We start from the raw sequence: 23,724 nt of genomic DNA, 5'->3' as shown, positions 1-23,724 counted from the left end.
TTTAACCTAGAAAATCCAATTTATTTTATATCCATATCAGCAATGAAATGAATACAGATTTGTATGATCAGCTAAGTGTTTAAAAGTATATTAGCATATGAATCAAACGCATAGCTGATTAGAATTTTCAGTAATCTGCATATTAATTGGACAGATTGATGATATATATATAAATACTTTAATTTTAGATGTTCAGGGGTAGCATATACTAAACAAAGTCATGGACAGATGATTTTAATCCGATTGGACTGGCAGCTATAGGTACAATAAAAGAACTACCGAGTTCAATAAACCTTCATAGATGACTCATCTAACTAACATTAGTGGATCTACTAACCTTACAGCCAATGGCTGAGCACCGTGGATCACTGGATATCCGAGGAATGTCTGTGACAGTTGTGACGGATTCCCCCTTACTAGCAGTCAACAAATCACAGTGGACCAAGTCATCTGTAAAGGGGAAACAAACTTAATTTCAGTAAGTAGTTAATTGATTTCCGAGTCATCCCACCTCTACTTCCCATTCGTTTCTATCAAGTTGCTCAATACTGATATCAATGAATCACTACCAACAACTAAATATACCACAGAAAACGATTTTTCTGAAATTAGACACTTTATAGAAAAGGTGCAATGGAGAACCACATACAATGCTACATTTCCATTCAATAAAACTGATTTAGTACACATACTGTGGGTAATAGTATTGTGATGTCAGGAATACATAGGAATACGAAGGCAGATGTGCCCTCTCTTTTCCTGACATAAAGGGTTGTCACAAGAAACCAAGATTATGTAACCTCTGGTGAAGATCTGAGGTGCGTAGTTTTACGTGTAGCGGTTTGTATTTCTCGGGAAGCTGAGAGACGGGCCGGTCTGTGCTGCCATATGGGGCCTCCCATATGTTGTTCAGTGAGGTAGCCACCAGCTACTACGAGGATACCCCACCTTTATATAACCTTGTGTGTTCACAAGACAATAAATCCAATGCAAAAGTAGCAAAGTAGATGTGGTTCAGTTTGCTGGGAAAACCTGGTTCAGAAATGTGTTACAAATGTACCATCATAAATTTTGATTGGAGACTTACATGATTTTCCACATTGCAGCAGGACTTGTACTTGGTCCTGGTCACCGGGTCGTATCCAGATTCCATGAAGCGGACCCTGCAATCTTATCTTCTGTAAACAGAGAGATTAGAAGCTGATGTCAAATCTATTCAAAGTTGTGTCATGTTTAATGATTCAGATTGAACACTGCAATATTCGGCAGCATGCTATCAATCATACTATGGGTACTGTTTACTTTCGATAAAAAATGCCCCAAGAAGTAACCCAGATTTTTTTGGTTCAATTTTCACAAATATAGACCTTCATATAATGTTAGCTTAGTGTAATTTTAAGCCAGAATTATATTTTTTCTCAAACAGTAATATGATGACCAAATGACTAAAAGAGTACTTTTATTTATATACATTACAGATGATTGAACTTAAAATGTATATACCGTATTGGTAAGCCATTCATACATGTCAACCTCTGAAACCCCAAATATGGAGATCTCCCTCATTCCACATCCCAAATCAGGGGTAAAGTTAAGTACGCATGTAAAAAATTGTTGCAGCCCATAAGTTTAGCTATTTGTATACGTCGTACAGGTTGAGTAAATTGTACTTTAATACTTGGAAACATAATTATATTGATTTAACGAACATAATAACGATATTTCAGCTTCCTGAAAATACTTACCTTCAGTAGCACACAATCAGCATAGTCCCAAAAAATCACCGTCTGATCCAGTGAGCTGGACAATAACTGTAACAAGTAGTCATTACAGGTTACATATACTGACAGATAAAATATGGCTTAATTGCCTCAATGATTAGGTATAATCTCAAAATCAACATTTGTGGTCCCTTGATCACTGATTTTGGAGCTTGTGCCTTGTACATAGACTAACAATTTATGTTTTTAATTATATCTAAGGATCATTTAGTAAACAACACTATGGGATGCTCATTCAAAAATCAATATTAGATAGAAGACTTGGAGCCTATTTGTTAAAGGACACACTGATTCCTTTATTTTAACTGAAATTTCTGGCATTTTCCGTCTTAAACCAACTTGTAAATCCCTATGTAAAATATATAAGTTTTCATCCAACAATATGAATCATGCTAATTATACATGAAAACAGATTTAGACCTGCTTGTTGGCAATGGTGATCATTCGGTTCCCATACCCTCTCATAGCAAGCATATTTGAATACTCACAATTGAAGCACAGAATGTCTAGTCTTATAAAAATAGCCAGGGATTAATTTAAGCTCTAAGCTTGTTTTCCCATCTGATTTTAAATATCTGTAAATGAAAATAGCCAGACATACCTATATAAAGTTTTTTATAGGGATAGTACATTAATGGCCATATTTTAATATGACATGTCCCTGTGAATCAAACAACAACTACTATTTAATATTATATACATGTAACCAACTCAATTTAAAGACTTCAAACAATATGTACTATAAGAAAAAGATACAATGGATATGAACACCGGTTAAATTACCTGAAGTTTGTTGAGAGAGTTGATGACGAGTCCTGTAGTTAAATGTGTATGTCCTTTTAGATCATGTACACATTCCCCACTAACGGTACTGTAAACTTTCACTAACGTCTCAGCGCAACAGAACAGGAACCTGATAAACACAAATACGTAGTTGACAAAAGTCAGGACTAACTTTACTTTGCTACCTTACAAACTAGATATATACAAGAACTCCTTATAACGGAGTAGCAAACGACAGGTAAGTAGCTATCTGATAACATGTGAATCAAAATCGGTTGGGGTATTTACCGAAACGGACCGAAACGGAGATGGAATTACCGAAACGGAGGAAAATGGGGCTTAATTTAGCATTCTTTTCAGAGAACGGACCCGAATATATATTCTACAGTGCCTAACTGTGTCATATGTAAAATATCGGGGGTTTATTTGACCGAGAAGTATTTTAATTCGATTTTTTAATCATTCGCGATTAGCGGCCCGATTGTCGTCCGGGTTGCATTACCGAAATGGCCGATAATGGACCCGAAATCGATATTTTTACAAGAGAATGGACCAAATATTGTATTATTTGGTGTGTATAGATGTCAGAGGTAAAATATGTTTTATTTATTTTGCCTAGAAGTATTTAAAAATAATTATTAAAATACCCGATTGATGGCCCAATTTTCGATTGAGACGAACTACCGAAATGGAATTAAATTTACCTGAAATTATCTGTTTTTGAAGAGAAAGGACCCAAAATATTATTCTTCAGTAGATAATTGAATAATGTATGAAATATGAGGGGTTTATTTAACCTGGAAATGTTTGAATTTATTTTTTAAAAAACCTCGCGATGTCACATTCAGATTGTAAACAGAGTCGCTCGCATAGGGCGTGAGTAAAAGAAAGAGCCGGAAAACGGAAATCCGGATTATCTAAAAACATGCAAAAATACTTATAAATTTAGTTATAATTAATAAAAGGATTTCTTATTCTTTATAGGTTTTTAACAGAAATACCGTGTTTGATTCTCTAAAATTGTTGTGGAACCTTTGGTAATTTTTAAAACAATTTATTTTAACAATTTATAAAAATAGTGATTTTTTTATTCTCGCCAATCCATATTTCAAACTTGAAGTAATTAATGAATTGAATTGAAGTCAAGGCAATGAATTAATATTTTTCCTATTATTTTTTAATAAACTGCAAAAAAGTGTCCAGATGACTTTTTGTGCCATGCTGTCACAAAATTTCCATTATAATTCTAAAATCAAAAATTAATATAAAAATATGATAGCCTGTCAAAAAAAAGCGACTGTAGTCTACAGTAATCCTAATCATTCAGTGGATAGTGGTACATATATAGGCCTATGCATATTTCTGTAATATGAACAGATCTTTTTTCTTATAACTTTAGAATGATCGAATGTTATCAAATTTAGATTAAGTCTCATCAAGAACAATAAGTGGATTATTGAATTCTAAATGAAATCAACATGTCAGTGTAACTTCAGCAAAAATTCATTATTGTTAAAAATCAGATCCATGAATAATATCTATTCTAAAAAAATCAACAGAATATTCATAATCCATCAGCTGTATACATGTACATGTATATAACAAGAGATCCCAGAGGGATCTACGCATCCACCATTGAGATTGATCTCTTTTCTACTTTTCCATTACTTTAATTCTTTTAATTATATGGGAAACCTACATATGAAGTCTAAGTTAGATCTTAAGAAAAACTTTTGGAAAAGTATCAATAACGGATTTAACTGTCGATACGTATGGTGGGCTGGCTGCCTTTAAGAAATTTTGTTTTCCTGATCAGACTCAAAGATAAATAGGTAAAAGTAGGGAACAAGGGAATTTGTTAGGCAGTACTTTTCAAAAAATGGGAATTATAAGGAATTGTTTATGTACATGTACTTCCGTCTGATGATGGTGAGCAAAAATCTTTATACTGTAGGTTTTCTTTTTTTATGAATAAATTACTTAAAACATTCTGTCTTTTTTAAGATATAGGAAATATTTAGCTACTTCTAACTAAGTGTATAAGTAGTGATGATATGATGATTAGATATACTTGATTAACTAGTTGTTTTACATAACATGATCTGATATTAGTTTTTTGGTCGCTTTCGGGTCCTTTAATCACTTTAAGTCCCTGAGAATCATTCATGTGTCTTATTAATTAATTAGGACAAAACAACTATAATTGATTTTTGCTATACTGTATCTATATATCTTAATTTATTTTGAAAGATATAAATATCTTGTCATTTGTACAACCCTAAATCATGTTGTAAAGATTTTCAATATTTACTTGTCATTTTCAGAAAGGTGTGTACGTAACTCTGTAGGATCATGCAGATATTGTTAGAAACATTGGAAAACTAGCAACGCATTATTTTAATGATTTCCTTATAATACATGTATACTGTGCTGCTTTACATTAAGACATAAAATTCAGTAATCAACAGAAAAGTTGTTGAATTGAATTGAAAACCTTTTAGAAATCTTATTAACTTTCATTCACACACATTTCATAATTAAGATACCGTATAATTTAGTGTAGAAAAAAAATCAGGAAAGCTTATCATTTAAAACAAAATCTCTTAAAGTTTGTACAATAAATTATGATGTTTTCCACAAACTTACTCACGTTTTCTGTCATATATGTTGCATACTTCAATTAATGAATACAAAAAAAATTGCAGTGTCTCAAATTATAATATAATAAGTACCCAACCATGCAACCACGTTGCTCTGTGTTGTATTAATTTTAATTTTAAGAATGATTAAGATCAAAGAAACAATATAAAAACAAATTATACCTGTGGCTGTGCAAACATGGGCATTTCACTGTTGATACACCTGAAGCCATTAATGATATATTTCTTTTCAGGAGAATACAATATCAATGAAAAACCTACCAAATACCTGTGTAACAACTTATTGTTTGTGTAACAAATCAAGTAGTTGTTGTTTGAACCTTGGAACCAGTTCTTTACATTGCAGAATCAACTGATGACTGAAGTCACTTATACATATACATGTATGTATATATGTAGCACTAAAAAATCAATAAAAAATATCATTTTTTTTATGAGGGGGCTTTTGTCCACTTTTTGATTAGAATGAAGGGGCTTTTGTCCTAGGAGCTAATGTCTGGAGGGGCTACAGTTCTCCTGTAATGGCATGGGGGGGGGGGGGGGGGGGGGTGGCTTTTGTCCGTACCTCCTTATAATTACCATGTTGATGTTTTATAATTCCAAAATTCTCATTATGATGAGCAAATTCACACACATGAAATTGTATAATGCAAAAATAAGAATTTACATTGCATGATAATATAATACCTATTACCTAATATGCAAGAAATAGCGAGTGCAGGACAAAGAAGATTATGATCATTTCCATTTTTATGACATTGCTATATATTATTACCTTAACTTGGTGAAGAGTATATGATTATGAACATTATATAGTTAACTACTTAATTGGATCCAATTTCTGTATGAATTACTTACTTGACAATATTAATTTGCGATATGTAAATTTTACATATTACTCCACATCACCCTTTTAGCCAACTAATACTTTCAGATATGAAAGTTATTTCTAAAATATTTGAAGATTAATTTTTCACACCTTGGGAGATGATTGACATGCCTGTGGAACTTACACTAATTGACCAGTGTATTGAAAGTCCCCTTAGGCTATAACTGAAGTGTCCAGGTGTAACACACCTGTGTTGAAGGTGGAGAGAGAGAGAGATTTCACCTGTGAGATATATTTAAGAGTTAATTTCCTAAGATTTAAATACAAATGTATAACAGGTATAAATTAAATCTTTGTTAAATTATGTTCAATGAACATCAGTATAAAACTCAAAAGTTGAGTATGAATTAAAAATATTGTATCAGGTTCTGAGCTTGTTACTCTTCTTTTGTGCCTTGTGCAATTACTTTTGTGCCTTGTGCAATTAATATTAAGTACATTAAATATTCCATAATAACATTAAAATATAACATAGGCAATATTAAAAACATATGTTATTTTGATTATGGCACATTTTACCAAAATAAGAATATATCTAATAAACCCATAATAAACCTTAAATTATATATATATAATAAACCACAATATTCCAAAATTGTTTTAATTTAAATGAATAAAAAAATCAACAACAAAAAACTGATAAGAGGGCGTCATATAAGCAAAATATTTTATGTATATTCCATGGAGGCCCTAAAAAAGTTCAAGGAGAATAAGACCATCAGTTGTGTATTCAGATGGGCTTCTAAATTTCAAACTTGCCACAGTGAAGATATGATTAAAATGATGGTCCATTAGATGGTTTCAATTCATAAGAAAACTTCAAGAGATTCTACTTCAAGTGTACTAAACATGTATGTTTAATGTTTTCCATAATAAGGTAAACTAAAGGCTAAGACATATTGTTTTAATTTGCTTAGCTTATACATAGGATTTCACATCAATATATATCTATACGTATATTTAGATGGATTTTTCCTTGTGAAGTAGGCATGTCATCTAAATTACAAAATAAAATAAAATCGAACACATCATTCAATACATGAATTTTATTCAATTATTTGAGAGATGGTATTTTGCCTCAATTACTAATAATATTCAGACCTTTTCTATAATTAATTGAAATAAAACATAAATATCCATAGGTTTTTAAAAGATCAGTTTTGTGTTTGTTATGATATTAAAATTGATTAAAAAATATACATGTATAAAAAAAATTTACAGCATAAATGAACACTTTTAGTTCATTATAAACTCCTGAAGTGAAAATTTCATCAATATTTAAGACATGTTTCATATTAATAAGTCGGACCAAAGAAACACTTTAACTTTTTTTTTGCAAATTTTGACACTGTTGTAGATTTATAAATTTGAATTTACCATTTACATGTTTCCAACAAGGAATTTTTCCTAAGTCTAGACTTGCATTGATTTCAGTGATAGGATGATGATATTTCGACCCAATATTTTTTAGATTAACAAGAGGCCCATGGGCCTTAACGGTCACCTGATTTTTGAAATATTTCAGTAAATTTGAATGAAAGAATGAATTTCAAAACAAATGATAGTCAAAAATGTGATTTCCCTATAACTATAGTAAAGTTTATCTCCTCCCATGGGGCAAACGTGAGACCCCAGGGCTAGGAAATTCACAATTATGGTAAAGCACCTTAAGACCCTTCGATCTGTGAAGAGTATTTAATTCTACCTTATTTGGGTTGTAAGAAAAAGATTTTTAAAATTTCAGTTAATTTGACCCTTTTTGGCCCCGCCCATCAGCCCCTGGGGGTCAGCCAGGGCCAACATGTACATACCATCAAACTGTCATCCCAAGCTGATAATGTTAACCAAGTTAGAATGAATTCCAATAAAAATTCTACAAATAATAGTCAAAAATGTGATTTCCCTATATAAACTATAGTAAAGTTTACCCCCTCCCCAGGGGCAAACATGAGACCCCAGGGTCATGAAATTTAACAATTTTGGTAAAGTACCTTAAGACCCTTCCATCTATGAAGAGTATTTGATTCTAACATATCTGAGAGTAGAGAAGAAGATGTTTGAAATTTCAGTCAATTTGACCCTTTTTGGCCCCGCCCACCAGCCCCTAGGGGTCAACCAGGGCCAACATGTACATACCATCAAACTGTCATCCCATGCTGATAATATGATACAAGTTAGATTGAATTCCAATACAAATCCAACAAATAATAGTCAAAAATGTGATTTCCCTATATAAACTATAGTAAAGTTTACCCCCTCCCCAGGGGCAAACGTGAGACCCCAGGGTCATGAAATTCACAATTTTGGTAAAGCACCTTAAGACCCTTCCATCTATGAAGAGTGTTTGATTCCACCTTATCTGAGAATAGAGAAGAAGATTTTTGAAGTTTTAGTCAAATTGACCCTTTTTGGCCCCACCCCTCAGGCCCCTGGGGGATGGGGACCATATAATTCACAATTTTAGTTGAACTTTAGCCATAGAAGCTCCCTGCCAAATTTCATTGAATTTGGTGCAGTGGTTTTGGAGAAGAAGTTGAAAATGTAAATTGTTTACGGACGGACGACGCACGACGACGGACAAAAGGCGATAAGAATAGGTCACTTGAGACTTCGTCTCAGGTGACCTAAAAATCAATTTTGTGAAGTCAAAATTTACATGTTTATAATTTTTTATCATATATGGTACAGAATTTAATGATAATTGTACAAATATATCATAAATTATCACTTAGTCAAGTAAAATGATATTAGTTAAAATCCTGACTATTTTAATATTATTCGAACATACTCATTTGATGATGAGAAAATTACAACTCTTTATTCCCAGACTCTTAAACTCTTAAATAGTACGCATATTGAAGTCCTTAAATATTGGATTGATCCTGCATTAAAAACCCAATTCTTCACAAATCTTTACTAATAAGTTAAAACTCTTAATTCTTGAACCCATAGACCTTAATTTTTAACTTGTTAAACTTTAACAATTTTAGTTCCATATTTGAGATGCCTCAATATCTAAATTAATGAACATATTGTTCAAATAAAAATGTTAATAGTCAAAATCCTGATATTTTAAGATAATTCAAACATACTCATTTGACGATGAGGAAATTTAAATGTCATCACGTGATGATTTATGATTAAAATTCTTAATTTCCAGACACTTAAATTCTTAAATCTTAAACAAAATTAACTCCAGATTTTGGACAGGGGAGATGATGCAGGTGTAGAAGAAATGACAGTCATGGAATCTGCTGCAAAACATCTTATAGGTTGATCATACTCTATTAAATTCCTGAATATTCAAAAAAAAAATCAAACATCATCATTTGATGTTCAAAAATTCAAACTCTCATTTCCTTAGGCACTTATATACTCCCAACGTTGGAAGGATCCTGTCACCAAATCAGAAAACCTTAAATCCTAGACATACTTAACTCCTAATATTGGATTGATCATGCCATTTATTAAATTTCGAATTTTTCAATCATAATCCCATAAATATTAAACTTTTAACTGCTAATATTGGACAGAGGAAAGAATATTCTTCTTCTTCTTTTTCTTCTTCTTGACTTCTTTTTTCTTCTTCTTCCATAAAGTAGAGGGATACAAATCCTTAATGGCTGCAGAATGAGCATATCTTACATAATGAAGGGGGTATACAAATTCTACAGCTACTTTATATATATATAAATTGGGCATATCTTACAGAAGTTAGGGGGATACAAATCCTATGGCTATAGAAATGAGCATTTCATATGATAAAGATATGATAGAATTTACTTATTTATGTTCTACATGTAAGAATGAAGGAAATAAGGCCTTTTGTAGTCATTTAACTGAAGAAATGGAAACAATTCTATATTTCATAATATCAGAGTTTTTTGTTCTGAATGCATCAAACAGAATTGCAAAAGTTTACTAAATATCTGAGCCATCCTTCATATCTACATCATCTCTACAAATAAAGATTTTCCATGTTACATGGTACTAGGTGTAAGATATTTCAGTTATTATAAGTTATTTATGATAATTTAACAACTATTAAAATCTAAAACTATAATTTAATTGCCTGTCTATACTTAAGTTTCTAAACTTCTAAAGTATATGGACAAATAAACTGGCCCTCAATAAACAATTCTTGTTATCGCTATTTCAGAAATCATCATAAGTACAGAAGGGATCTTTCTCAAAATATCTACCCCCATTGATCACGATAATTACACCCTTGTAAAGTACATATCTACCCCAATTGATTATTACACATCCTACATATATACCCCATTGAATATTACATCCATGTAAAGTACATATCAACCCCCTTTGATTCATAGAATATTACATAATTTCCATTAACCGAGCAGTTCGAAAAAAAAAAGACAGATACAACGAAGAGAGGCAATTTTTTTTTTATCTTATAACCTATGATAAACTGAAATATATACATTCAACAATTCAAGTACAATATTTTTAACTAAGTGTCAGATATTTTCCTAAATTATTCATTTCATTTATATTCTGAGTAGTAACCAAACCATCATATCAGGTCTGGTATAAGTTCTGGCATTGAAATCTCCAGTTATGTACACATTAATACATTTTTGTATTTGATTTATAATTACCACAGGTAGTTGTGGAATATTGCAAAATTTGAAATAAGTCTTATTTTAGAGTTATTTTTGGAGAAAACACTGATTTCAGGTGCAAAATAGCAAACCACAAACAAGCTATGTTTTAGATTTTCTTCAAATTTTTACCATTACGCTATCATGTATATTTTCAACTAAAAACATCTTACTTTTTAGCAGTTTTATAGAAGATATTTTATATTACTTTCATCAAAACCAGTTTTCCTTGGGAATACATATTTACAATAAACATTTAAATAAAATTCATCTTTTTCGAATAACCAGCATTCACTTAAACATATATTGTAATAAATGGCAATTATAGCTAATCACTTCTTCTTGATAGCTACTGGAGGATTATATCCAAAAGGGGTCAGTTTTATATAATTGATATAAACAACTTCTGCTCTGAAACTCAGCAATGGATATCACTCATATTTGCCTGGTAGCATCACTATGGGGCCTGGGTGGGGATTCAAAATTGTACAAATGGTGGGGCTGCCCCCAAGGGGTCTGAGGGGCGTGGCCAAAAGGGGTCAATTTGGCTCTCTTAATATAAACGACTTCTTCTCTGAAACCAAGCAAGGGATATCGCTCATATTTGCCTAGTATTACGTAACATCCTTTTGGGTAGGGATTCAAAATTTTATAAAGGAAGCAACTGACTCCCACTCCCCCCGGGGTGCAGAGGGCGGGGTCAAAAGGGCTCAATTGGTTTAAGCAACTTCTTTTCTGAAACTAAGCAATGGATATCACTCACATTTGTGTGGTAGCATCCCTATGGGGTTGTGCCAAAAGTTAATTTTATTTCATGGATTAATGTATTTTTTTATATAAAATCCTCACGTACCCATATAAAATGCCTATGATATATTGACATAGCAATACCTGCAACAAATATATTTAATCATCATTCTTGTTTCATATCTCATGAAATCCAGGTGAGCGATACAGGCCCTCTGGGCCTCTTGTTTTTAAAGTGCTTGTTGGTATTAAATATGAGTATACAGACATGTTTGCGTGAAATAGTTGTTTGAAATCTTTATTGTATTTTATTCCAATTATGGGTTTTATGCATTAACTGTGCTTGTTTTAAAATCAGTTATACAATATATATTACATTATTTGTTCACACAAAAAGTTGATTTATTTTTTTCATAAGTGTTTAAGCTTTTAACATATTTTGAGGGGAATATTTTCTATCATCCTATATTAACTATATAAGGCTAACTGCATGTTAGAAGCATTGTTTTCTTGTGTAACTGTTATATATATATTCCAATGAAATTTACATTATAACTTTTTCTCTTTGTGCTTATCACTTTGTCCATGCATACCTATACAACTGATATTATATTGCACATTTGTTTTCTCATTTTCTTTTTTATTAAAATTTAATCTTTGTATTTTTCATTTTACTTAAAAATATACCTGTTTGTTATATGATACCTTTTTGGCAGTGAATACACGACTTTGTAAAATAATTAGTCTCCTTTTTATTATTCCAATTATGGGGTTTTATGCAAAATACAGTGCTTGCTTTAAATTTGTAAATTTGCAGTATTACAGTGCTAAATTCATTAGTTATAGAACATATATTTTATTATCTGTTTACACTAAAGATTTATTTGAGTGATTTTCCATTAGTGGGTGAAGTTTTCAAAAAATGATATCTCACAAGGGAAACATTTATTCTATAACTTTGACTTGTTTCATATTGCCAACTGTTTATTTCATGTCTTTGCCTTTTGTGCTCAATAAAATGTGAAAAGTAATTATTTGTCTTATCTTGTTGAGGTTTCAATTATTTGGATTATAAACAATGGTTAAAGCACTAAGTTTAATTTTGTTTTCGAAAGATAATTAAAAACATAAATGCTCATGTATTATGCTACATGTTTCATTTCATTAATGAAAACTGAAATGATATCAAGTTTAAAAATTTGAATCAAAATTTTTACCAAAGATAGGTCTGAACAACAATGTCTTCTAGTGATCATCATGGGAATGAAAACGACAAGATTTATAATTATAAATGTCATATTGATATCTTCAACACAATTATTATGGTAGTTTGACCGACGTGACTGCTGAATCTATCTACATAAACTATAAACATCGGAACCATACAGAGATGAGCATTTTGTACTGACATCAAGAGTAGCAAGGGATGGCACACATTGAATGTCATATAATGTTGCATTGAAATTCTTATGAGTGGTTATAACCCTCACCTTGACTTACACTACAAAGTTAAATATTTAAAAGTTTAAAGAAATCGTTTGAAACAAATACTGAAATAAACAATGTGCACTAGATTGCAAAAATGGTCAAATCAAAATTTTTTTCATGGAAACACATATTTTGATAATAAAGCCTTACCAATTTCCCAATAAGTATAGAACGACAACACATTATACAATGCATATCATAATAATCTCATCAAATGTTCTGTAGGCGAAGAACTGTTGTAAAAAAGCATAACTTGTCCCGCAAATGTTTGTCATTTAATAATTAAAATATTGGATAAGTAAGTTTTATATTGTGTACTTGATGGAATTAATTTGTGTTACTCACCCTGAACTGACATCATTCATTAATAGCTGGAAAATCTCTGATATCTTCAATAACACAAAAATGTTGAAGTCCAAATCATGTCATAAAGCAGGTGGAAGTTTTTTGTTTGTTTTTGTTTTAAATAAATATCCGGATTTCTGTTTTCCGGCTCCTTTTTTATTCATGACCAATGCGTAAACGAAAATTAGGTTGTGGTTCGGGTTTTTGGATAATGATTTTAAAATACTTCTAGAGAAAACATATCAAAAATGTTTTACATATGACTTCTTTATATACCAAAGAATACTTTATTGGGTCCATTACCCCGTAAAAATATCGGTTTAGGATCCATTATCGGCCATTTCGGTAATTCAACTATGACGGCAATGGGGTCGTGGATCGGATATTTTGATAATTATTTTTAAATACTTCTAGGCAAAATAAATAAAACATATTTTACCTCTGACATCTATACACACCAAATAATACAATATTTGGTCCATTCTCTTGTAACAATATCGATTTCGGGTCCATTATCGGCCATTTCGGTAATGCAACCCGGACGACAATCGGGCCGCTAATCGCGAATAATTAAAAAATCGAATTAAAATACTTCTCGGTCAAATAAACCCCCGATATTTTACATATGACACAGTTAGGCACTGTAGAACATATATTCGGGTCCGTTCTCTGAAAAGAATGCTAATTTAAGCCCCATTTTCCTCCGTTTCGGTAATTCCATCTCCGTTTCGGTCCGTTTCGGTAAATACCCCAACCCAATCAAAATGAAACCAAACAGTTTGATGTTGACAAAATCATTAACTACTCCATGCTAAGCCAGTGAGGATCATGCATTATACTTTAAAATAAGTCTATTAAAATCTTACTTTGAATCGTGTGAAAACAAAGGCTTTGAATGGACCAGATTAGCTCCGGCACGCACTGAAGCAACAATTTTCTTCTCGTCCACGTTTTCCGTGGACGCAGACATCTTGGAAAATGACGTCACAACAAAGAATATGCTAGTTTCTGACCAGAACAGCGGTGGAAAAAATCCGGAAAATGTGCGGCCAAATCCACGAATGATAACCCATGCTGGGAAGATTAATTAATCTATCACTTTAACTTTTTGACTTTAAACATAGTTTAGGCACATTTTTTAAAGTTATAGACGATCATACAAATATATTACATGAAAACATTTAGATAGGCATAAACATATAGAATATCTAACATAGACAAAGGTTCGCAAGAAAGAGTTCGTGAATACACATCAAAATCTATTAATCATATTATCACGTATTGATTTTAGAGGATTAGCGTTAAAATATATGATCACATCTAGTTGATATTCAATTCAAGAAAATGTATTGAGTTTGGCTTTGCCAAGTATTATCAGTAATCAGATATAAAATAACCAAATACTATTTCTGAAAACAATATTATTTCAATCAGAGACATATATATGACATGATGTGTGATACATACGTCTCTGTTTCAATACAATGCTAAATCATCATAACTACAGGAATTAATTGTTATTCCTTTTTTTTATCATAGATAATCAAACTCCATAAGCTGCGTTATTATGATCAAAAGTTAGACAAGCATTAATCCGTTTTTTTCGATCGGGATTAATTACGTTTCCAACAGGGTAAAAAGAAACAAAAAAACAAAAAAAAAAAAACAAAAAAAAAGAAAGAAAAATCAATTTCCATATATGCAATTAATATCAACAACAAATACTATTAGCATCGCTAAAATGATCGTCTATTAGACAGAAAATAACAAACCAACAGTAGATTTTTTAAATGCAATTTCCACCAGGGCCAACAAGTGTGATTTATATTAATTTTTATAACTTATTTCGCAGTTGTTGCAAAAGAAATAATATTAATGATATGTTTAAATTATAGAAACGGTTTTGAAATCGTTCATTTAATAATGAAAAACAAATCTTCCATTTTATCCAGCTAATGTTCCTTTGATTAATGACCCTGATCATCCAAGTCATTGCCACACACTGTGAGTAATACATTAACCATAAAGCAGTTTTACTCTTTAAGTTGGGCGTTCCACACGCTAAGGGTTCTTTTTCCTGGCCATGACATTCCAAAATTCATTTTGAAGTACTCTTGACAGTTCCCTGCTCGACACGCAGCATTGAAATTGATCTACAAGGAATCATAACTTATCCATTTCGATGTTGGTATAATGGAGAGATAGCAGGCAAATGTGCGACATGCTATTTCGATTAAATTGCAGTTTAAAGCAGTGACCATCCCGTGAGTGAATGTGTTGATTGGACGTTTGACAGTGACGACCGGCCAATCACCTTTATCTATTGATTGTCATTCTTGATATTAGGTTCTGCAGCCACTCTGTGCGAAGCTGTAACGTCATTTCTCCCGCGCAGCCATTATGACGTCATAAGATCGTTGGCGACCATTGCAAAATGACGTCTTTCAAGAAGCAACATGATGGTATGGTAGTTTTCTGTTTGTGCGTTGTAGCATGCGTATTTCTTCCATCTGTCGAATCATTCAATTTGATCGCTGACTATTACACCCAGAATGGACAATTTGGCGTTTGTTCGGAAGTTATTACAGGAGAGAAAAGCGCCTATTTGCGTTCTCATGTCGGAGCTTATCAGTTTGGAACTTTGATCGGATACCGCGCTAATGAGGACTGTGCAGTTGGATTTGACTCCGGAGAAGGTATTCCAGTATTGATACATGTATCAAATCACACCCCTATCTTAGTGAAAAGTGTATAATTTTGTCTGTGCATTTGTCCGTTCGTGAGAGTGTCCATGATAAGCTTGTGTACAAGATAAGGCAACATGCCAAAAGTATTCGTCATGCATTTTGTCAAATTTTCAATTCATTTTTGATGACTTCTATTTTCACTTGAAAATCCATGAAAATCCATACAAGGAAATTCAATACATTAGTAGACAATTGTAAGCTCTTTCACTTGATATTTTTAATATTTTTCCCGTGCTTAATTTTCACAAAATAGACGAACATATGCACCGAAAGAAAAATGTGACGTCGTTTTCTGCTTTATTCTTACTAAATAATAACAAATGATAAAATTTTAAAATTGTAACGTGCAATATCTCTTAAAATCGACGACGGAAATTTAAACAAATATCAGAAGAATGAGTAAATTATTATCTACAGATATGTAAATTTTCCCCCAATAAATTCCGTTGAAAAAGGACGTTATGAAAATAATAGCCTACTAACGTTCCACAGTCGATTCATCGTCCGCTAGCACACCACTTTGGTTCCATTTTCATTGTCACACGAAAAAAACAATAACATGCGTTGATATATAAGGATTCTAAACAAAAGTACTTTACTGAAGTTTCTGTGCGTTGATATTTTAGCCAGATTTTAACTGAAATTCAAAGTGAATCGGAGCTCGACACCCCCCCCCCCCACCAAACCCTCAACCCTCCCCCACTTCCGACGTTTCCTTTTCAAATGTTATACACTTTCTTTATATAGTATGAGTAGGGGCTAATTTCTTCTCTCCGTAAATACTAACCAGATACAGACGACTGTGTTGAAATCTAGTTAATACATTGTGTGTATGCATGAAATATATAGTCAAAATATTACGTGACCAAATACTTTTGTCGCGCCACATTCCCACTACAACATCACACGCCAAGGTCATCACATCATGGCGTTCTATACTGAACGGTTAGGTTTTTGGTGAATGTCAAAAGTCACTTTGAACTTTTGTTACTTTATGAAAAAAAAACATGTTTCTCACCCTCTATAAGGCACCGTACGTCCATACCTCGAAACATCCTTTATGTCACTCACAGGCGCACGTGTACGCCAATGCTAAAACGACCAGCTATTGGAAATGAAATACCTCACATACATGGGGAGAATCAGGAAACTAGGTTTATCAGCATTACATATAGGACATTGAGAAGATTAATGTAAAAGACCCCAGCCCCACCCCCGTCACTTTTCAAACTCCCACTTATAAACAAAAATTACTACAAAATGCATGTCTATAATTATTCTAATTCATTTTATTCCAAAGGCAAACGAGTTTTGGTTCAATTTCTGAAGTTCAGCCTTCAAGAACCAACTAGTTCCGGATGTCAGGATTACGTTACGATCGAAGAGCTCGGGAGGGACGAAAACTTTACATACTGTGGGAGCCAAGGTAACGTGAAACGCGTGCACATACTAGTCCGAGTTTCCTCTGACCCTGACGCCAGACATAGACATTCTGACAGATACCTTCACCAGGATCCACATTGTATCTATCAGAATGTCTATGTCTGGTGTCAGGGCCAGAGGAAACTCTGGTCAGTGCACATGCGTATGTACATGCATTGTTTTGTATTGTGACGTTGTTTTGTATTGTGACGTAGGGAGATGTTCATTGTTTTTGGATACTATGCATTGTTTCTATATTTATGTGGTGTTGCGAAAAGTGTTGATCTCCATCTGTTTGTATAGTATCCCCACCGACCCTCACCTCGGAGGACGAGCGAGAACAGATCATAGTTCCTTTAAAAAGTTTTCAAATATATAAAACGAATCTTACATGAGATAACGTTATACATGTATATCAAACGAGCGTATTTATACTCGTTTAATCCAGAAACGCATGAACATGTAATGGTCTGTCACATAACTATTATATTTTGGCAAACATTTGGTAGAACATTATTGTCAGGGATTGCAATGAAATGTAAAATGTCTTTGGTGACGTCACTATAAATGTGTAATGTCAAGTACTTACAGGTTGCAGTCATGACGTCACTTTTGAATCAAAATTCCGCTAGGTGTTTACCTACACGATTTTTGTTATGGTAACAAGGTAGTGATTTGATGTATGAACATATAATTACATATGCCTTTTTTCTCAATGCAAATTTAATGTGTCCCGAATTAGTTTTATTTTCCCACAGAAAAGCCAATCGTCTACAAATATGTGATCTTCTATGTCGTAAAGTGGGTTCAGTTGTGTTACCACGGGATATCAAGTACCAAGAAAACAGATCCCTACAGCATCCATGGCCGTACTGTCATAATTGTTGAACTAATTTTTTACTTTTCTTTTGGTTCTATTTAACAGCCGTACCTGCGTACGTTTCTGATACGGAAAACATCACAATAATCTTCAACAGTGATGGGACTTCTGAACAGAGCGGCTTTAAAATCCTTCTGACGTCATTCCGAACGAATGCTGGTGCATGTCAAGCAGGGGAATTCAAATGTGATGTCACAAGGTACACTGCGTCAAAGAGCTTTAACGCCACATACTCCCGAACAACCTAAAATTCTAGTTGCACACGTATATTAATGGCATTCTAAGATGCTCATTCACGCTCTCCCAACATTAAAATGACCACTGGCCTGGACGCTTGGCCGGGGGAGTCCTTGAGACATCAGTGTAAAACAAGAAATATCTTAAAAAAAAGATAAACGGCATAGTTTTAGTGCTGGTGGTTATAATATTTAACTGATGGTGAAATAAATGAACGAACTAATGCGTTTCAGTACAGAAAACAAAATAATATCAGTTTGAATCACGAATCAAGAATACAATTTTATTAATGTGTCATTTGAAAAGATACATCCATTTATTCAGCTTGCATTCAATCTTAACTTTGTTTCGTTTTTAACTGCATATCTGTATTTTGCATTGACCGCTACATTGACCAATCACATACTTTATCTTGACCGGTAACGCCACCTGTCGCGTCATATCCAGGCCAAAAGAAAATTATACGGCTATGCCGAACAAACATAGTTTACATTTAATAGTTAATTTTAAAATGTAGCAATATGCATACAACAAAACATCGATAAAATCGTAGATCGGTGAAGTTGACAATGTTCAAAAGCTAACCAGCAATCCAATAGACGTCCGGAAAAATCGGAATTCGAGTCTATTCCCTTTTCTTCTCTCGTTAAGTCCCAACGAATCATTTCCTTTCCTAAGGAAATACTCGGGTTTTGCCGATTCCACACACTTTTGTGTCTTTTTTGGCAGAATCTGTCTGCGTTTTCGCAGTTCCACGCTTGCGGCAAACCCGCTGTTGCATTGTGGGACTAATTTTCAGAGAAACTTGGTCCGGCAGCCACAGTTATTATTTTTGGGAATTCCCCGTATACTTTCATAAATACACATTTTATTTCAGTTTCTGATTCACGATAATCTGTTAGATATGTATCAGGTCCGAAAACTGTAAAAAGCTCATATGTGTAAACATTGATTTATGTTTTTTTCGTGAGTAGGTGGCTTTAAAACGTGCACTCATAAGACTCAATTGAAATGTACTCGGCTGTTAAATTGCAATTTTAAGGAAGTTATGATGCGACCACATTGCAAATTGTGAAATTCGCAAGTTATAAAAAGAGACAAAACAACTCTTCCTCTAAAATGCCTTTAAAATCATGACAAATTTATTATTTGAAGGACTATTTTACCTCGAATATTCATTATTCCCATGTTTATTGTTGGGAGACGTCACCAGTATTGTTTTCTGTGTTACAAATTGTTTAAACATTGCTTTGTAGATGTATTGACGACTCGCTGAAGTGTGACGGCGTGAACCACTGTGTTGACGGTGCTGATGAGGATAATACAAAGGTGACTGCACTTTACATTCACCAAGCTTTCTGAGAAAACTGAAACTTTAAAGACTTGGATTTTAGGAATGATCCTTGATAATAATCAACTTGTAGGGAATGGTCCTCAGATTAAAAAATACACAAACTAGAGTATTATTTAAAATGTATTTCATTTCAGCCGATGTATAACACTCATGTACACTTTATGGCAAACCAAGTTGTCATTTATTCAACCAACTTGGATTAGTGAAGTGCTGGACCAACATTGCTCCATGAATAAATGATAATTTGGCTTGCCATTGCCCAATTTTCCACTGGGCCCTACACCAAACATAGTGTCAGGGTCAGAGGAAACTCGGGCTAGACTTGCCATAACAATCTATTATTTAAAGTGATAGATAGTCGTCAGAACTATCATAAATACCACCTCAGGTGATGGAAACAGCTTAACTAGGTTTTTTTAGTGTTCAGCGTCATATCTATTAACAACTAAGATCATTTAAGGACGGCTTCTCGTGTGTGTGAGATGCGTGCACGCATGTGTTGAATGTGTTTGTCTCCTTGTGATGACGTGGAGCTGATGTCGACTTCATAATGCTACCTCATCGAAGAATATCAAGCGTGATTAATATAAGTTGATACATCTTGTTTCGCAATTGTTATAAAGTTTACAATTACACTAGGTCAATGGTCGTATTGTAACGTCACGTTTTTTGCGGCAATTACGTTTTGGGTGTGAAAATAAAAAAAAAAAAAAAAAGTAGAAAGGTAAATACCCGTAGACTCATTGTTAAACTTACCTGTACGTATACACATCATAAACAGATAACCGCTTATAATACAGTTGATTAAATCCCCTTGTCTATTGCTTGTACACATTACTCATATAAACACTGATTTAGCAAATCTACATGTATGTGTTCCTCTGACGATTTTTGGTAATAGTTTCCGGTTTCGAGACAGAGTATCGATAATACACAACACACTGAATCAACATGGATAGGATGTATGGACATTACATAATTATCTATATATACCGGTAGGTAATATATATGCTGAACGCCAAATCAAAACCATAGATTTAAGGGAAATAGCTAAATTTCAACCCGCCAAAATTTTACTTTCAGTTTTCATGACCAAATCATCAAATTTTATGACCGCTAAAATTTCCCGCTATACGGTATAATAAGTAGAAAAGTAATAATATACAAAATGAAATACTAAATGTTCTACATTATTATCTTTAATCCTTTCTAGGCCGGTTGCACCTGGTTTGACCATGTCGTTGGCGCTGTGATGAGTCTTGGAGAACACACGATTCTCGCCATTGGCATTTTGGCCGGAACCATAATTGTCGTCATCATTGCAGCGATCATTGTGTACCACGTGGTCATCAAAAAGAAGAACAGAGTGACACCCATTTCACCGGACAAGCCGACAAAAACGAAAGCCACAACTTCCGACTCGGCCGCCACCGCCTCCGACAACCCGAAATCTAGTAAGACGGCCTCGCCTTCCAAGTCATCCGACAAGCACAGGAAGGCTACGACTTCGTCCTCTAAAAAGACAGCTACGAAAAAGCCAAAGAAAGCACAGCCCGTGGAGGAAGACGCTGATTGGTAGACTAGTCACATAGTGTACCATTATAGATACTGTCTTTGTTTTAAATGTTGTTTGCGTTGTTATTTTTCCAAAACGGGTGTAATTTTACTTATCATTTATATTATCTACATCGCTACCCCAGTTACTGACGTCTATTGAAGTTTGCCATGTAATATATGTAATGTTTTCTGTAAAACTTGGATGTGGTTTAGCATCTTGATTAAAATTTGCTCGAAACCAAGAAACTATTGTATATCGTTGGACACTATGAACTATGCTTGATCAATGAACAATTAAACGTTGTTTGAATGTTCTTATCACTTAACGTTCATTGACGTACGCTGTCAGATATCTTTACTGAAATTAGTGATCTTGTGATGAGGCCCAGGAAGTCTTCCCTTATATCTGAAAATTGTCGGAACTCTCCGGAACAAATGACCCTTGAACCTTGTGGTGACGTAATTCAGCATACAGAGGATAAGGCTGAGATTCTCTTCCCAATTCAGTTAGGCGGGGGTGGAGGTTGAGTGAACCTGGTATTGATTTTGCACGGGATAGAAACCGATATAGGACATGGATTTCTGGACAAATCAGAGAGCATGGTTAAGTTTCCACCTGGGTTCCATGATGTATTCTGTCCTGTAACCTACGTCTTGTGTGATTCCCAGACGAGGATGAGTGGAATGGTGAGCTCGACCTCCTAACGTGTCTTTGTTTCTTGCCGTAGCAGGATTGGAGTGGTCGGCAGCGGATTCCCCGGAACAGTCTTCATGGCTGAAGATATTTTTACAGTGTCCTGGCTACGTATTGGTTTCACACCTGTGGCCAGTTGTTCAAAGGTGATAAGGTTAATCGCAGTTTTATAACAATCTTAAAATCCTGAGAAAATCATTTCTTGCCAAACTATCTTCACAACATTTTTGTGAAATTTTGTAGCGTTCTTCAATCTCTTTCTATCTGCCTATTTGCAGGAATATGCACACACTGGTTTTGAAGTAAAGGAGAAATGAGATTTTCACTAACCAAGTGATTAAGCTAATCACCTTTCGAACAACTGGGCCCTAGTCGGATGAGTCACTAGCTCATGTTTGCGGCTATTGCGACTTTATCATTGGGGGGAATCCTTTGCTCAATGATGACGAGGAAGGAAAGTTGGGCCTGGGTCGTTGTTATCTGTGACTGATGTGGAGACAGATATTGAACGTCTTCCTGGTCCATGCGGAGGTCGGTGCTTCGATGTGTCGATGGGTATTGTTAGGAGTCATATGTGCTACATCGAGTTTTCTGTTGGATTGAGGGTCATCTGTGTGGTGGCGTTGCTTGCTATAATGGAAGGTCCGCTGACATTACGCCCCCGGTGGAAATAACTCGTTACCACCACTAGTCTTTTGTTATGTCGGGTACCGCGGGTGAGGGTGAGGGGAACGGTCACCATGGTCGGTTGCAGAGCTGCAAGCTGACCTCGGGTTCTTTGTGGTTGATCAGTCGTCCACCGGAAAGAACCTTGCGGTATTTGGTGTGCCGTATGTGGCCCACAAATTCAGGATATTATTCCTTGACAAATTTGTTGAGTGGTCTAATGTTTCCTGCTCCTATACAGCGGTCGACTTGGTGTAGTTCCTTGGGCAGTGTCGTCTGTAGTGCCTATTCTCCGGACGGCAGGTATGCATGCCCATGTCCGTTTTGTACCCAGCAGCTCGGGGATGGTATCTGCTACGGGGTTGTAGTCGTCCTCTGGCGCTGGGTGATGCTGGATGATGTGACAGCGCTTTTGGGGATTCTCAACTTAACCACTGACTTGGCAGCTCTTGATTTGGAACAGAGGTGGGGAGAGCTGACTGACCCATGCATTGCTAACTTGGGTCGACCGGTCCTTTGTCCGAAGTTTTGGTCCGAACGTCTGTTCTTTCTACGGAAGATGGGTCTTTGTTTCTTATGTTGTCCTGTTGTGAGGTCGGGGGTTGAGATGATCAGGTTCAGTTGTAACTTTTGCTGAGAGCACTTGCTTATATCAAAATGCTGCGAATATACCAGATGAGTTGACTACTCTGAGCGAGTGTTTATGTCAGCACGTCCCGAAGGTGATGTTTGGCCGTGCGTGACTACAATCGGTGTTGTCTACACCTGGTTGTACACGGACGTATATTTACGTACATGGGTCGTCCGTCACGACAATATAAATGCAGAATAGGTGACAGATAGAATTGC

At 34.4% G+C, this 23,724-nt stretch overlaps 2 protein-coding genes across 2 annotated transcripts in view; one reads left to right on the top strand and one right to left on the bottom strand.

The window, feature by feature from the left end:
• The window catches only part of LOC117343239 (WD repeat-containing protein 75-like), a 30,556-nt gene extending 16,246 nt beyond the window's left edge, over positions 1–14,310 (bottom strand). Inside the window, exons 1-5 of the mRNA XM_033905576.1 lie at positions 14,185–14,310; positions 2,565–2,694; positions 1,746–1,811; positions 1,088–1,178; positions 338–450 (exon numbers count right to left, since the gene is read on the bottom strand). Coding sequence (XP_033761467.1) covers positions 338–450; positions 1,088–1,178; positions 1,746–1,811; positions 2,565–2,694; positions 14,185–14,288 — 504 coding nt within the window. The 5' untranslated portion in view covers positions 14,289–14,310. The remainder of the gene's footprint in view (positions 1–337; positions 451–1,087; positions 1,179–1,745; positions 1,812–2,564; positions 2,695–14,184) is intronic.
• Positions 14,311–15,722: 1,412 nt separating this feature from the next.
• Positions 15,723–21,582, top strand: LOC117343238. The gene is made up of 5 exons (XM_033905575.1): positions 15,723–16,014; positions 17,366–17,491; positions 18,413–18,566; positions 19,861–19,933; positions 21,172–21,582. Exons 1-5 carry the CDS (start codon positions 15,753–15,755, stop codon positions 21,535–21,537), a joined length of 981 nt encoding a protein of 326 aa, XP_033761466.1. The 5' UTR covers positions 15,723–15,752; the 3' UTR covers positions 21,538–21,582.
• Positions 21,583–23,724: the final 2,142 nt, after the last annotated feature.

The sequence above is a fragment of the Pecten maximus genome, chromosome 15, assembly GCF_902652985.1.
Source record: "Pecten maximus chromosome 15, xPecMax1.1, whole genome shotgun sequence".
In the NCBI taxonomy this organism is placed as follows: domain Eukaryota; kingdom Metazoa; phylum Mollusca; class Bivalvia; order Pectinida; family Pectinidae; genus Pecten; species Pecten maximus.
The sequence above is the reverse complement of the archived record's forward strand: the minus strand, read 5'-3'. Positions and strand labels throughout refer to the sequence as shown.

What these genes read in the sequence shown, in the direction of transcription:
- LOC117343238 (XM_033905575.1), top strand. Translation starts at nt 15,753, where the DNA reads ATGACGTCTTTCAAGAAGCAACATGATGGTATGGTAGTTTTCTGTTTG. An exon ending in TTCAAATGTGATGTCACAAG is followed by an intron (nt 18,567 to 19,860) that starts GTACACTGCGTC and finishes ATTGCTTTGTAG; the next exon opens with ATGTATTGACGACTCGCTGA. An exon ending in CTGATGAGGATAATACAAAG is followed by an intron (nt 19,934 to 21,171) that starts GTGACTGCACTT and finishes AATCCTTTCTAG; the next exon opens with GCCGGTTGCACCTGGTTTGA.